Source organism: Nyctereutes procyonoides, unplaced genomic scaffold (genome assembly GCF_905146905.1).
Source record: "Nyctereutes procyonoides isolate TBG_1078 unplaced genomic scaffold, NYPRO_anot_genome, whole genome shotgun sequence".
In the NCBI taxonomy this organism is placed as follows: domain Eukaryota; kingdom Metazoa; phylum Chordata; class Mammalia; order Carnivora; family Canidae; genus Nyctereutes; species Nyctereutes procyonoides.
The window spans coordinates 59,310,789-59,327,223 of NW_026575020.1; the positions used below are offsets into that span (position 1 = coordinate 59,310,789).

The window sequence follows — 16,435 nt, forward strand, 5'->3', positions numbered from 1 at the left end:
TAAGCAAAGAAAACCTAAGTCATTTATAATCCCCACCATGCGAAGGTAATTGTTAATACTCTGGTGCATATTTGCCCTCCCAGACCTTTTTTCTAAGCGTTTTTGTGGGCATTTTAAACAAAAATGTAGCATCCCTCTACATGATTTTGTGCATAAATGGTCACCAGAATGTTACCGGTAGTTCTTAAATGGTAGAATTTGGGATGATTTGTGTTATCTTCATATCACTTGAGTATTTTTAACGAGTTGGTATCCTTTTCTTGGAAACTATTTTTCACTGAACGTTTTATTTACACAGAGCTTGTGATCACTCAGGAGGGATTCCCTCCTTCACTCATCAAATATGTACAGAGCACCTGTTACCCGTTAGCAGTTGGTGCTGAGCCCCGGGTGAGCGAGGTGAGCCTGCGCTCCGACGACTCGGCTTCCGTGTCCGCCAGGGGCATCTCAGCAGCAGCCCTCAGGCACGGGGGCCCCTGGGAATTGTTCCGCATGTAGGTGGACTTGAGGACTGCTCGGTGCTCCCTACGCCAGGAGAGCAGGAGGCTGGTCTGCACAGGTTTGAGGGCACGTGGACTATTTGAAAACAGCTGGAATGTGGTGTCTTTAGTGAAAGAGAGAGCTCAGGAGAAACAAAGTAGCCTGAGAAGGGTAAATACAAGTAAGATGCAAAATCTCCCACATGCCCCTGTGCTGGTTGGTGGTGGGGTGCAGACATAACCCCTGTGGGGGACGCAAGTGTATGGGGGGAGTAACAGGGCGCAGGGCAGGGAAGGAAGCCAGCCGTGCTGCAGACCAGGCACGGTCTGCACTGGCCCAGCACTGACTGTCACCCCGGAGGTGCTGAGGACTGGGGAAGAGCTGGGCCTGTGCCTCAGCCACACTCAGCCCTTGGCTGGGAGACCCCATCCTGAGAGCTGCGATGGGCTTGGGTGCCAGGTGCCACCCTCCTCCTTGCCCAGCAGCCAGGCCTTCGTGAGGGGTCTGGGTGGGGCAGCTCCATGTCAGGACCGGCTGGTGTGGGAACGGTCGTTTGGTAACAGTGGTTGACTTCTAATTACCTAGTTAGAGCAATAACAAGCATGCATGGAGCAATTGTAAACAGGTAAAAGGAACGAAGGTGAGCCACTGGTGGAATGCCAAAGAGATTAAATGAAGATGTAGGCCATGGTTCATCTCCAGCTAAACAGTAGCTCAACCAAAGCTGCCGTGGGCAAGAACATCTTTGTGGACAGTGATGTTGGAGCTTTGCTTGTAAAGATTCAGAGCTGGAAACGGTGCAGGGAGGGCCAGGGAGGCCCCTCCAGGTCAGGAGAGTGGGAGGAGGCAGAGATCCGTCAACCTGCGAGGCGGTGGACCTGCCCAGAGGGACGGAGGGAGAAGTGACTGGGGCTAGCTTCAAAGTTTAATGTGGCAAGCTGGGTGAGAGTCGGTGGTTTTGAAGCCAGCTGGGAACGTTCTACTTGACTCCACTGGCGCTGGTTTTGCCCTTGCTGCCCTGTGGCCTCCCAGAGGCCGTCTTGGGGGGCACGGGCAGCCAGGAAGCTGGGGAGCTGTCCGCCCCACTCGTCAGCCCACGTGAGATCTGTTGAAGCAGAGGTATAGCAACACGGTCACTGAAAACACTGCAGTAGCAGGGGCGCGTGGGGGGCTCCGTCAGTGAAGCATCTGCTTTGACTCAAGTCATGATCTCAGGGTCCTGGGTCGAATCCCGGGTTGGGCTCCCTGCTTCTCGGGGAGTCTGCTTCTCCCTCTGCCTCTCCCCTGTGCCCTTTCCTTCTGTCTCTCTCAAATAAAATCTAGAAAGAAAGAGAGAGAAAGGAATAAAGGAAGGAAGAGAGAAAATGCTGCACTAGCAAATAAAGAAGCCAGCAGAATTTTGACCAAAGTTAGGCTAAGGGCCATCATCCTGCATAGTGTGAACTGGAGCAGAAGAGCCTGAATCCAGGAAGCGGCTCAGCAGCAGAAGGCAGACAGAGAGGTTCTTGGGGGAAGCCAGAGACATGAGCTGCCCGAGGTTGGGGGTTGGAGAGCAGATGAGCTGTGTCTCTGAGATTTTGAGCTTTGGTGCAAGAGAATCCGCGTGGCCCCTGAAGTGGGGACATGATCCAGGGGACGATGGTGGTAGTAATGGCAGTGAGCAATGAAGACGGGTGAGCAGAGCTTAGGGAAGGAGGCAGATGGACAGGCATCGAGACCAGAACAGACAGCCTGTAACGATTGGTGGGTTCCATGGGGGATAGGTTTTTATGTTGTTTTGTTTTCCTGTGGACAACAGAAGGACCCTGCAGGTGTTTGGCAGAGGCAGCCAGAAGTGGTGGCCAGAAGGCTGGGAACGACGGGAGGACCACAGTGCGGCTGTGTGCTCACCTCCTCAGCAGGACGGCGCACACGTGTGCTCTTTCCTAGTCCTCACGGCGGTCAGGGCAGCAGGAGAACGTAGCCCATGCCCTCTCTACCCGGTCCAGGGTCTGGGTTGGCCAGAAGATGATGGCCAGGTCAGGGCTGGCCGTGTCAGAAGCCAAGTGGCAAGTATCCGGTGCAGGGACCGTGGGACTGACTGCAAAGATGGCAGAGGGTAGGAAGACAGGTGTCAGCGAGGGAGAACCTGGCCCAAGAGGGAGGGCACCACTCTGACGTCCAAGAGCTTGCTGGCGCTTCCAGGCGTCATCAGGATTGGGGTGTGGGTGCTGATGTGCAGAAACCACGTACCAGGCTGCGGGCTGGAGGTTGCTGGTGGTGACCTGGGTACGGAGGTCGGGGAGCTTAATTTCTGGCCAGAATCTGAAAGCTGTAGGTGAGCCGAGATGTTGGGGGACGTGAGTGGCTGGTGCCAGTGATGCAGGGTTGGAGGGAGTGGCATGCGTTCTTCAGGGACGGAGCTGCTGGCTGTGTGTCCTTCGGCCGTGCTGTCCTCTTGTTGGAGTCCTGTTTGCATGTAAGGTCAGGCTCAGTGACTCGGAGCGGGGAACAGATGCCAGAAGGTCCCCGGACACAGCACCACCTGGGCGAGAGTCTGGCTCTTCTCATCGCCCACTTCAGCGATCTGCTCCCAAACGGCAGCTTTGCATGCTTTTCTCACAAAAGTTAGTCCTTGATTAACACCCTGGATTTGAATTTTAATAGAACCACTTTTGTTATTAATGAAACTCTTGGGGGTCTGAGGAACCCTGTGATGGTTCCACCCTCCGTGCTGCCCTTTCCTTCCGTGGCTCGGGGTCAGCCATCCACGGTCCAGCGGCCTCCAGAGCACGCTGGGTTTTGACGTTCTTTCCTAGGCTCTGGTACAGAAAGGAAAACAGAAACAAAAAGTTTCTAAAGTGATTGGATCCCAAGCGACATGACAAGGCAGGAAGTCAACAGGGTTCCACCCTGCCAGCCCGAGTACGCACCCCAGTCTGCGCGGAGAGGGTGCGTCTCGGACTCATGGGTGGATGGGTCGGTTTGAATGACGTCTGTCTGAGATCCGTCGGGCACACGGCTTTGTCTCTGCTTTCACGATGAGCTTAGTGAGCGATGGATGGAACCTCCGGGCGATCGTAGTGGGAGCCTACTTTTGTACTTTTCTGCTGGCGATTGTCACAAGCTGCATGTTTTTCTAAACACCTAAGTGCACATGGACCGTAGCCTGACAGGGCTTGGCCTTGTTTGTCCCCGTGACTTGGCTGCCTGCCCAGCAAGACAGCAGTCTGGTCAGCAGCTCCGTGCTGCTGGGAATGCGGGTTTCCTCTACCGGAGAGATCGGACCCCGAGGAACCCGCTCATGCTGGGCCATCTCGTCTTGATTCAGGATGCGCTGGCTCACGCAGTGATGCGCTTGGTCCAGGTTTGGAAATAGACCTTGGCCGGACTCTTCCAAGAGTGCCATCCTGTCACCCACCAGCTGCCCCCTCCCCTGGCGTGAGCACCAGGGGCTCAGGGTGGGGAGGCAAGGGAACCGGGACTTGGCTTGCCGCCCATCGCTCCAGTGGGGCACACGCCATGCAGCACATGTTGACCGTGTGCACACGTGAGACAGGAAGCGCCTCCCCACGGTCGTATCTTGAGGCTTTGTCTTCTGACCTCGCTGCCTGCGCGTCCTGCGTGGTGGTGACTACGGTGTTTGTCTTGCTTCCTCACTAAATGTCAGGAAGCATGCATTTCCCCACATTGTTGAAATATTCATAAGTAACTGTCTAATAGCTTGTAGTGATGTCACGTGGTTGGTTCTGTAATTTACTCATTTCTTTCATTCTGGTAACATTCCTAGTTTCTGACTTTTCACCCCCGTAACTAAAACACTGCATCTGCAGGAGTCCAGTTTGGAGTTGATTTCTGGAAGCAGACTTGCTGAGGTAAGGGATCCTGGTGTCCTCTGGCCTTCGTGGGTCTGTCCTTTCCAAACAGGCGGTGCTGGCTCCACGCTCAGAGCACCGTCCAGGGGCTGGCGCATCCCTGTCTCGTGCCGTTCAGTGGTCAGGCTGGGTTTTTTTGTCTTCACGTGGTGCTGACTTGCCCTCCAAAGTGGGGTGAAGGCAAGCAGCACTCCCCTGAGACCACCTTGCTGGAAGGCCTGTGTGTACAACACAGCCCAGCCTCTGATGAACACACCTCTGGGGTTTTAGTCCAGTGAAGATGCTACACCCGGGGCGACATGTGAATCCAGAATCTGAAATCTAGTCCTGAATAGGTTTGTTTTTGATCTTGAACAGATTTAACACTTATGCAGTCAAGAACTTGGCGGCAGAGAGAAGGCAGGAGTGTTATTGTTTGGGGTGGGGGCTGGCCACAGCAGGTCGTCTTAGGATGGGGGCCCACTACTCCACTGGAGAGGGCAAGTGTGTGATTTCAGCTGGGGGTTGAGTGTGGTGTCTGTCCACCTCGAGGCTGAGATCCAGCTCGTGGGCAGCCAGTCGGCCAACCAGGACTCCGAGGTAGACACCAAGGCCCAGGGCCCCCCAGTTGGCAGAGCTCCGTGCGTGTTGTCACGTGGATATGCCAGGAGGGGACATGGAAGCCCCACCTTTGATACCTTTCCTGGAGTCCGCCCCATGCAGAGTCTCTGCACCGGCTTGAACGTCTCTCTGTATTTTTCGCTAATAAACTGTAACCATGAGCATAACAGTGTTCACTGAGTTCTAAGAGTCCTTCTAGTAAATTCTCAAAACCACAAGTGGTTTTGGGAACCCATGGAACCTGCAGTTGGCGTCCGAGTTGGGGACGTGCCCTCTCATCTTGCAATTTGGCTAACCCTGAATATATTGAGAGAGAGAGAGCCCGTCATGAGACATTCAGGATCACCGTTTTCTCAAGTGCTTGTTGCTTGCGTGCTCCAGCCGTTGTGTGTCTGCCGGTCCTAGACAGCGGGGCTTCAGCCTTGGAACACGCCCTCCAGGTGCACCAGTTCCTGACCTGAGCCACCCTGTGGAGAGTCCTCACGCAGGGGAAGGTGCCGTGTTACTGCTGGTGAGCTTGTGAATGATCTTACTCAGAAAGATTTCGATATCTGGGCTCTGTGTCCACCCTCGGCCCTCTCAAAGCCCCCTCCTTCCCATCATCCCCAGTGCCATGTTCCCTCTGTGGCAGCGACCCAGGAGTCTGCACTGGCACTTGCAGGCTGACAATGAGGATGCCAGTCGAACGCCTTCGCGGACTGCGTGCTCTTGGGAGGTGCACCCCCTGCTCCCCTAGCTCTGCGAGGAGGCTCTGGTGCTGCTTGTTGAGGGCTGGCGGTGTTTGCTGTGCTGTGCTGCTCCTGGATCCTGGCCGCCTGGTATGTGCTCTCCTTTTGGAAGAGAGTGGGGTGGAGAAAGGATGAGAAAGTGAGACAGTCCTGTCGGCCTTGTGCTAAGTGTTTACCTGGAGACCTTGACTCCTTTTAAGTTGTGGAAACCCTCAGCGATGCCCAGCACGCAGAGCCAGTTAAAATTGCTTTTGGGGGGCAGCCCCGGTGGCGCAGTGGTTTGGTGCCACCTGCAGCCCAGGGTGTGATCCTGGAGACCTGGGATCGAGACCCACGTAGGGCTCCCTGCATGGAGCCTGCTTCTCCCTCTGCCTGTGTCTCTGACTCTCATTCTCTCTCTGTGTCTCTCATGAATAAATAAATAAAATCTTAAAAAAAAATTGCTTTTGGGGCCCCTGAGTGGCTCAGCCAGTGGAGCATCCAGCTCTGGGTTTCAGCTCAGGTCATGATCTGAGATTGAGCCCTGCATCTACTTGAGAGTCTTTCTCTCCTCTATCTCCCCTTTTTCCACTCCCCTTCCCCACTCTGTGTCTGTAAAATAAATAAACATCTAAAAAACAATTCCTCCCTCTGTCCCCATTCACACTCTCTCTCTCCGGGAGAAAAAAAAAAATCCTTCTTTCTAAGTGAATTAAGCCATGATCGGTAGCTTGACTGTGTTTGCAAAGCCTTTCAGTTTAAAGAAACTGGAGTCTCCCTGTTGATGTACATTTTTTTTTTTTTGACTTCTTTTCCAAGGGTTCAGACCATTTGAGCAGTAATGCTATTTTCAAATATCTTACCTTTCTTTTTTCTTGTCCTATCACTTGTGGAAGTAAGAAGGATGTGTCCTTCCTCTAGTAGGAAGTTAGCCCTGCTCAGCGGTGCCCCTTACTGCAGTGAGCCACTTTGAACAGAATCCGTGCAGAGATGGTGCCTTCAAACGAGTTACTATGATGGAAATTATTAATCTGTGAAATCTTAGAAATAGCAGGAATCACACTTTAGTCTCTGAGCCTAATTACTGTGAACATTTTCCTTTGGGGAGGAAAAAAAAGAGTTTCCTGTCAGATCTAATTAAAGTTGCTACACGGCAGAGCCAGGCTGTACTGCAGGCACAAGCACACCTCTGGGCTTGGCCCGACTCGGTCTCCCCTGGGTGTCAACTCGGCCCACTCTCTCACCCTCGCCTGTGGCACGACCACCTGGACCCCCACCCCCATCCCTCCTTCTCTGTGGTCTTGGTCTCCACGATATTACACCTGTGCTTGCTGACTAGCTTCTGGGCAGACCATGAGCCCGAGAGCAGGGCCTTGACGGTACCACCGACCTCTGCATCCCAGCGCTAGAGCGGCACTTGGCCCTGCAGTGGGAGGCACTCAGATGTCTGATGAGTGAACGGAAGGTAGGCTAACCTCAGAGGCCGAGCTTTCCTTCCCCAGAGGTCAGGTTGAAAGTGCACCCCTGCAGCCTGGAGCCACAGGACTGGGACGTGGAATGGGAGAGTGTGGCCCAGGCTCCTCGGTAGCAGATGCCACAGTTGCCCTTCGGGCCTGGCCATGGCCCATCTCTCGTATGTGGAAGCCACAAGAGTGGTGTGTGGATCCAGGGGTCTGGTCTATGCATCGGGGCACCCGAGGGAATGGAGGTGAGGACGGAGGCTGCGTTCTCAGCTGCGAGGCTGGAAGTACACCGGCCTGGCAGGGTGTTCCCCCTGCCTCTGCCCTGAGCTTCTTGTCTCCTCTCTCCCCCCTCTGCCGTAGCCAGGGCTCTCTGGACAGTCACTAACGAAAGCACACCGTGTCTCCTAGGATTCCTGGCCGGCTGAACGACCGCAGGACCCCTCTGGGAGAACTGAACTGGATCTTCACAGCAATCACAGACACCATCGCGTGGAATGTGCTCCCTCGGGGTGAGGCTGCCCGGACCGGTCCCCTTGGGGCGGGGAGGGCTACTGCCTCGCAGTCGGGCGATGCTGCCCCTTAGAGGGAGGGAAGCAAAACAGAAGCAAGGAGGTTGTCAGTGAGCAATGCTGAGGGGGCAGGAGGAGGAGGAGGCAGGATTTCCAGGTGTCACCGCGTGTCAGACACCACGAACAGTGGTGGACACTGAGCTCCACATGAGCATTCGCTCTGACGTTCGTGTGATGCTGTCTATGTGGACTCAGGGCTCACTTTTCTTCATAAACGTTGGCACAATCCAGATTTCTTAAAATCTGAAGTGCTATTATAAGACTTGTTTATATTTTTTCATTAGTGACTGGCTGGGGTTTGGTGTGTGCTTGTACTTATGCGTGTGAGTGTGTGTGTGGCATCGCCACTGGGAAACGTGCCTACTCGTCCTGACCTGCTTGTAAAAAATTCTGATGGAGGTAAATCTGTGTATTTGGCTTTACACGCTGAACGTGGGTCACTGAAGGTACCTTTTTCTGTTTTATCTGTCCTCAGATCTCTTCCAAAAGCTCTTCAGACAGGACCTGTTGGTGGCTAGTCTGTTTCGAAATTTTCTCCTGGCGGAAAGGATCATGAGGTCTTACAACTGCACCCCCGTCAGCAGCCCACGCCTGCCCCCCACTTACATGCACGCGATGTGGTAAGTGTCCGGCCGGGCAGTGCCGGCCAATGCGACGTGTCTAAATGGCTCGGTTTCTGTCCATTTCTGCGGTAGGACAAGTTTAATGGAATTATGGGAAGCAAAATAGAAGGACTTGCCAGCACCTTGGAGCCCCGAGTGGTGTTAACAAGTAGGCAGAGTCCCTACGTAAAGCTCTGTAGATGGGAAATGTGAGTCTCCTTCAGGAACGCAGGTGCCCTGGAGGGTCTTTGAAGATGGAGCAGGCCCAGCCACTCTGGAGGTAGCTTCAGTCCCGTAACCCGGGGTGGGAGAGGCTTGCACGCGAGCTTCTGACTCCGCAGGAGCCGGTTCTGCGGAGAGAAACTGGCAGCAGGGTTATGAAGTATGTCCCAGAATGCTCCACCAGCTTAACTGCTGGACTCGTGACCAGTTAATTTGTAGGCTTCTATCACAGGAGCACACATGTACACATGCTCACACGTATGTACCCCTGTGTGTGCAACACACTGTACACACCCATGTGCCTCCACTCACAGTCACACATGTGCACACACTGCACACGAGTGAGGCTGTCTGACCATTGCTTATAGTTCGCCCCCCGTTGCTACTTACGCTACTAATAATAGTAGTAACTAGTGGTAACAAGGATCCTAATGTGAGTTGTCTAGTTTAGATACCAAATCTGAAGGCGTTGGGTTTCTTCCTGTTTCCTGGCTCCTGTAACACAGGCAGAGTTTGGGGTGACAGCAAAGGGGAAGTGAGTCTGAGTCGTGTCTGTCTGGGAGAACCCCTAACGCAGGTGCTTGAAAACAGCAGTTCCCTCGTGGTGTGTTCTCATGGTCAGGCATATTTCAGCTAGTGATTTTTTTTTTTTTAAATACGTGCACGACTGTTTTCCCCCGACACTGAAAACTCTGAGTACCAAGGATGGGTTTGTAGACTCACTGCCCTCATCCACTCAAGGGAAATCAGGAAGGAATGTTGTCATCTGTGAGGCAAACCGGGGCGTGCTGTGCTGGCCACAGCAGCGGACCGTACAGAGGGAGTTAGAGCACACACCCTCCTCCGTACCCAGAGTGACGCGGAGCGCCGCCGCGGGGGCACATGAGGACAGAACACCGTGCAGCAAGTAGGTCGCATGTGCCCAGAATGGGGGAGAGCAGCTCTGCTCCCACCACTCCACGGGGCCGGCATTGGCGGGTGTTCGGCGCCCTCTGGGTACTTAGAGTGAATCATTAGTGTGAAGACCGGCATTTCCAGAAGTGTGGATGCTCCAAACAACCTTCTCCCTTAAGAAAAGTGATGTCTTAAATCCTGTCTGTTTCCTCTGACCCAGGTTTTTATAAAACAGCTTTTCTTTAAAAAGGGAAGAAAAGGGCTAAAAACTCCACGGGGTCAGTGCCGCGTGTGGTCTGGAAGGATTACCGGGTATGCACAGGACGTGGGCAGCACAGCAGCGCCCGGTGTGCGCACCTTCCAGGTCGCAGGGCCCCACTGGCTGAGACGAGAATGACTCCGGCACTACTGTCGGAGAGAATCAGCCTGTGTCCTTCTGTCCCCTCCCACCCGAGCCCCAGCCCCGCTCCCCGGACAGCGCACGCTTCTCTGGCAGTAGAAACGCCTCCTGCGAGATAGGCTCAGTGGCATGGAGTGAACACCGAGTCGTGCTGGAGAAGACGGCAGAGAGCAGACGGGACGGGCGGGGCTGGAGCGAGGGCAGCCGGCCAGCCTCCTCTCATCTTCCTGCTGCCTTTCCCCAGATTGGCCCCTTGGAATGTTCTGACCTCTAGAGTTTGTGTGGGAACCGCTTATGGTCCCACATCTAGACGTGGCAGCAGCGCTTCGTGATCCCACCATCGCTACTAAGGACGCCTTTCCTTGCTGGCCCCAAGGCTGGGAGGATGGCCCTCTCTCCTGCGAAGTTAGCTCCTGTGAATCTCATAAAGCAAATCTGCACGTGTATGTATGTGCTGTGCACAGAAACGTGAGCGACACAGCGATCCACCGAGGCCCCAGTGAGCGTGGGGAGAGCCTCACGGTGTGGCGAGGCAGTGGAATGGCTAGCAGCCATCTGTGTACACCCGCGCCGTCCTTTCCTGGTCTGGCTGCCCTGAGCATTTCTGGCCCCTCTGCGGCTAGAACGTACCCTGAGGACTGGGGTCCCTTGGGCCCCATCAGCCTCGGTGGTCCACCACCGTGCGCAGCGCCGCCTGGTGTGCCGCCCTCCCTGCTCCCTGTCAGGTGGACTCCACTTGCTGCAGGTCGGCCTTGTGCCGGAGCCGTGGCTTGGCACCAGGTGCTCAAACCAGAGCCGGGCACAAGAGGCAGCAGGGTGGGTGGGGAGGGAAGTCAACCAGCAGTACACCTTGGTGGCCCCATTCAGCCGACCCCTGACCCTGTGCGGTTCTGAGGATGGGGTGACCCCTCAGAATAGTCCTCGTCGTCCTGAGAGGGCCAGGCCGCTGTCACCCCAAGGGACCTTTCAAAGTCAGAAGCACAAAGTGGAAGCGGCTCCCCTCGAGGCGTCCAGCTTCCTGGCCCCTGTGCAGCCTGCTTCCTTGAAGCACATTCTCTTTCCTAATCCAGAACAGTGAATGTCTTTCCAGTTGGCTCTGAGCTCCGTCACCAGGTCCAGCTCCTGCCTGCCACTGGGAGTGAATTTTGTTCATACGAGCATGTCCCCAGAAGTCAGGGTGTGACGGTGCCATTGCAGTGCTCCCAGGCCGAGGACAGAGATGCCACCCGGCCGCCTCGTGATTGCCTCATCGAAGGAGGCCATCCAGCAGGAACTGTGGGAGGGGGTGGAGATAGACCTCCGCTCCCGGCCCTCCCTCCTTACTCTCCAGCCTGTTCCACTGTGCGTGTGCATCATGGTCTTTCCATATGTAGTTCGATAGACATCCTGGAGGAAAGATTTAATGTAAAGCAAGCTCAGGGAGGTGACACATACTCGCTCCTTGGTGGCTGCCTCCAAGGGCTCTAGGCCCCAGGGTGGTGGGCTGTGCAGATGGGCTGGAGCCGTGGGTTTGGTTTTACCATCATGGCCAAAGGAATTTATGTACTTTGGATATTTTTTTCTTTTTCATTTTGAACCTGAACCTTAAGCATGTATCTCATGTGCTTTCCTGGCGTTTCCCATGAAAGTGAAGAAGCCATTTTGTCAGCTCCCACTGAACCCGGGCTTAGCACAGGGGGGCTGATGAACGCCAGAGCCCCTGTGCCGAAACAAAAGGGAACACGGAAACCAACCACAAACTAAATGCATGTTGTAAGAAAACCCATTGGCTCTTTTTCTGACGGACACAGTCTTCTATTTAGAAATAGAAATCCTGCAGTCAGAAGAATCAAGGTGTGTATTGTTACCTGTTGCTGAATAACCATATTCCTGCAGATTGAGTGGCTTAAAGCACACTGGTTATGATGTTTCTGTGGGGCAGGGTTCTGGCCTGCTGGGGGTCTCACCAGGCTGCCGAGACCCACAGCCCCTGCCCCGTGGGGTCCCGCGTGTGGCCTCGAGCTGCCTCGGCCGGCAAGGGCACAGCAATCTAATGCAGTGATGTAGGATCAGGGACAGTGTCCTCTTTGCTGGACTCTGTTAAAGGTCAGCCCCAGGTCCCTCCCTAGGGCGACCATCAGAGTCTCCACCATGAGCCCCATCTTGCTGAAGGAGACAGCTGGAGAGTCCGTGGAAATTCTGTGCAGAAGGCAAGGCGTGGGCGGGTGAGAAGATGGTGCGCCGCGGTCTTTACCGAGGCAGAGGCACAGACAAGTGGTGGCATGTGATCCAAAGGTGCTGAATACAAGAATAATAACGCCAGTGACTTACTTATTAAGTAGCTTCTGTGGGTCATGTGTTGTGCTGTCCGTGCACTAAGTCCCACCCCTCACAACAGAGGTGTTGGTGCTAACAGCCCCATTTCACAGGTGATCGCGGGAGGCACAGGGAGGTAAGCGGGTGGCCCCACAGCAGGGCCTGGCCACGATGGGGCAGTCCAGCCCCAGACGGCTCTGCGTGGACACATCATGTACGCAGGCTTCCAGATGTGTGACGGGGACACGGGCAGACCTGGGTCATGGCATCTCCATCATCAGTCAGCCTGTGTGGTGTCTGGGAATGCGTCTGATCAGATGCCATGGTGGAGGAGTGGCCCTGCACCCGGCTGGGTGAGTCAGGGTGGCGTGGATTCCACAGGAAGGATTCCGTGGTTCACGTGCACTCCAGTTCCCTCCTGCACCCGTGTTCAGTCGGCCTCATCTGCGGGGCCAGAGCCCTGGGTCTCTCCCTCCGGCTGGACATTGGAAGTGGCCAGGAGTGCAGCTGTTCTGGAATCTGATTTGTCTTGCCGTGTCCTACCCACGGACGCCTCGGAACCACTCGACCCTGCACCTGTGCCTTCGGTTGTGACCTTGCTGGCCCCAGGCCCCCTGCCCCCTGCTGCGCTGTCCACTTTGCACCCACCTGTCCCTGCTCAGGAGGATGGTTCGGCAGGTGCTGAGGAAGGACCAAGGACTGTGAGAGATGAGACATTCTGAAAGATTTTGACAAGCTAAGCCATTTGTCAGAATTTTAGCTATAAAGAGGAGCATTGAGACTCACCCTGGTACCTAACGGAGCAGGTGCACAGTTAAGATACATGTACTTGAAACAGTGGAAGCAATCTTATGTTTATGAAGACTATTTATTACTGTACGGAATGTGTTAAACGACAAGAGCAGACCCCAAACGGAATCAACAGAATCAACCGTATCTATATTACGATATGCGTTCCACGCAGAAAGGCGGAACGGAGCGGTGACCTGGGGTGAGCGGCGCTGGCACCTGGGCCGTGGGGCCGAGGGCGGGCTCTCCATTTTAAAAGTCAGCAGATGCTGCTTTTATAAAGTCTGCGTGGAGATTTTCTTCGAAGCTTTTGAAACACCAGAAGCTGTTTCTAACAATTGAGTCATTATGATTAAGGCGTTATTTGTCAAAATGCAAAACCAGAGACAGAAGAAGTTGTTGAGTACTTCTTTGCACAAGATACACGTGACTAGTCAAATCCCGTAAGGTTTGGTGCTGGGACTTGGTCTCACTTGGTGTGTTTCAAATGTTGTGACAAGAGCTCATGAAAATTCCAAGTTGGAAATCACTCACACATATTAGACTCAGTCCTGAGTTTGTACAGCAAACAGGATTGTCCTTGAAGCAGCACGTTGCGGGATACCTTGCACCCCTGCCAAGTCCTGGGCACTGGACTTGTACCTGTATGGGCCTCGTAAAGGCCATAAAAAGCCACTCTAGAAAAGTGTAAAGTAGTGCCCGAGTGTCTACTGATGTGGGGTCCTGGGGCCCCAGCACAGCCTCCATCCTCGGGGAGCTTGAATGCAGCTGAGGAGCGCTCGGGAAGAAAAGCCTTTCCGTGGTGGGACAGTCCCTGGTCAGAAGGAGACGGGGGCCCCCTGACCCTGTGCCCTCAGCACAACCCAGGAGGCTCCTGGTACAGGAACAAGATACCCTGCTGGGCATTGCTGTGACCCCAGGGCAGCTGCCCACCCACTCCCCCAGCCCTGCCGGTGAGCCCTGCATCCTGAGTCACCTGTCCCTGTACCTGTAGACATCCTGGCCTGCTCGTGTCCGGCATGAGTGTGAGTGTCCTGCCCTGCGCTGTCCTGTCTGAGCCCGAGGAGGGAGAGCTGGGCAAAGCCCCACACTGCACCAGGTTTAATTGTCCAAACATCAAAAATGAGGCCTGGCCCCAAGGGGATTGCTGCCTGGAGAAGGGGGTCGTCACACAGTGTGTTCATGGCGAGGGAAGTGCGCCCACGACTCACAGAGCCAGGAGGACCCCGGAGGGTGTCATGCTGGCAGGAGGAGGGGTGTGGTCGGGAGAGCAGAGAAACGGAACGCTACTGGCGGGGGGGCCCGGGGTGTGGCTGTGTCCACAGCTGCCACAGCAAGGGGCAGAGCTGGCCCTGCAGAGGAGCTTCAAGTGCTTGCGGTGGTGAGCAGGGCAGGGCAGGAGCCAGCGACCCCAGCCCGTGCGGGAGGACCCACACGACAAGTGGTGGAGGTTGTGTAGCATGTTGCGCTGGGGCCCAGGCGGTGACCATGTGGCTGGATGTGAGGAGCCAGATTTCAGTGTCTCATCCGCCAAGATGGACAGGGCTCGGTGACCAGTTCCATCCGGGGGTGGGCGGGCAGGACAGTGGGACCTCTCCAGGGCTCCACCTGGAAAGCTGAATAGGTGGTGCTGCCTGTGACCAACCCCAGAGCAGGCACCCGGGTGGTGGGAGGGGCAGAAACAAGTCTGCCGGGAGCGTGCGGGGTGGGCAGGCTCCCTGGGGCTCCGGGGGAGGCCTGCAGACCCTGGGAGCCCGAAGATTCAAGGCAGTTGACGGGTAGATGACAATGCGAGTGGTTGCCACTTACTGAGCACCTACTAAGTGCCAGGCCGTGTACTGGGTCCCGTTACTGGGTTCCTGGCGTGATCATCTTCCTAATCCTGGACACAGCCTGGCAACAGATGTTGTCGTGTCAGTGTAACACGCGAGGGAGCGAGGGAACGGGCCTGGAAGGCAGGAGCGCTGTCCCTCCCTGCTGAGAGGGAGGACGCGGGATCTCCGAAGCCAGGGGCTCCTCTGTGAGTGCCCGTGGTGGGACGAGATGCCACGGCGCGGGCGGTACAGGACAGGTTGTAGGGGACCGTGGGTGAGCAGCCCAGGTGGGCTGTGTCAAGGGAAGGGACCTGGCATCCCCGGGGTCGTGTCAGGCCCTTGCACAGGGGCCCCTCGTACCGCCGGTGCACACCGACTGGGTTGGCTGGGTTCCTGGTGATGTGCCAGCAGCGACTGTCGGGGGCGTGGACCGTAAAAGGACGGCTTTTCAGGAACCGTGCAGCAGGGCGCCGACGGACCCGTCACCCGAAGGTGCGCTCTCTGAGCAGAATACAGGGCTCCAGGCAGCAGTCGCCTCGGTCCTGGTCTGCTCTGGCGGCAGACGCTGCAGCGTGTGTGTCGGTCCTGTGGGAGCACCCGTGGGTGGGGGGGGGGCAGGGGGCCGGGGGTGTCGGCCGTGCCGGGTGTTGGCACTCGACTGCAGTGCCGCTCCTCATGGCACTTTGAGCCCATGGATTCACACTTTCACTTACAACTTACTTATTTTAAAATGTAGTCAGCCGGGGGCACCTGGGTGGTTCAGTCAGTTAGGCACCCAACTCTTGACTTCGGATCAGGTCACGATCTCAGGGTCGTGAGATCGAGCTCCGTGTCAGGCTCCGTGCTCAGTGAGAAGTGTGCTTGCGATTTTCTCTCCGTCTCCCCCTGCCCCACGCGTGTGCACACTCGCTCTCTCCCCACTACATAAGTAAATACATACACACATATGCTCATACGTTTACAGCCAGGACAGGAAGCTCTGTAAGGGCCAAACCAAACTCATGGGGGGGTTGGAGCCCACTGGGGACTCTGCAGGGGACCGTGACCTTGGATGTCCTTGGGGTGGAAGTGAGAATTCAGCACCTCGGTGCCCTGGGCCCTTGAAGCCTGGGAGCCATGCAGTGGGCAGGCGTGCACCGCGGTGCTGCGTGTCCGCGTCTTGGCGCAGGGCCTGGGCTCTCGTCTCGTGAGCGGGTCATGCTTCACGGTCCACATCAAAGGGTCCTCTCCATTTGGCATCTTTCTGGAACGGCTCGATACTATGGCTTCCTATCTTGATGGAAATGCTGAAAAATGCCGTGTAACTGGAGCTGCAGGGTTCTCTTACAGAAGTTAGCGGTGATGAGATTTCCGAGGAGCATCATATGCATATAACACACGTTTTCTCAGGGTAGGGTTTTCCTAATGACAGTGCCAGCATGGGTCTGTAGCCAAAGAGTAAACGTTAGTCAATCCCATTAAATGTTGAAAATTATACCATTAGCCTCCTTTGATCAGGAGTTGAACATGAAATCAGGCTTCAGATTTAAAGAAGAAAATGCTCGTAGTGAAGCAATACTGGCCAGAAACAATCAGTTGCAGTCAGTGTGGCAGCCCGGGCCCTCCCGGCTCCGGCGTCTGTGCCGACGACGAACCAGCCTGCCGCAGGACCCACCGCGCCGGCGCTCCCGGAGCTGCTTCCTCGTCGCTGCCACCAAAGCACGTGGAGACGAGGGGGTTTCTGGCAGTGCGGGTTCGTGAGGGGGT

At 55.6% G+C, this 16,435-nt stretch overlaps 1 protein-coding gene across 2 annotated transcripts in view; it reads left to right on the top strand.

Annotated features, from left to right (window-relative positions):
• RPTOR (regulatory associated protein of MTOR complex 1) overlaps positions 1-16,435 on the top strand; it is a 330,498-nt gene that overhangs the window by 213,113 nt on the left and 100,950 nt on the right. For both annotated transcript variants that reach the window (XM_055318123.1, XM_055318124.1), the window contains exons 8-9: positions 7,513-7,613; positions 8,149-8,293. In XM_055318123.1, the coding sequence (XP_055174098.1) occupies positions 7,513-7,613; positions 8,149-8,293 (246 nt within the window). The remainder of the gene's footprint in view (positions 1-7,512; positions 7,614-8,148; positions 8,294-16,435) is intronic.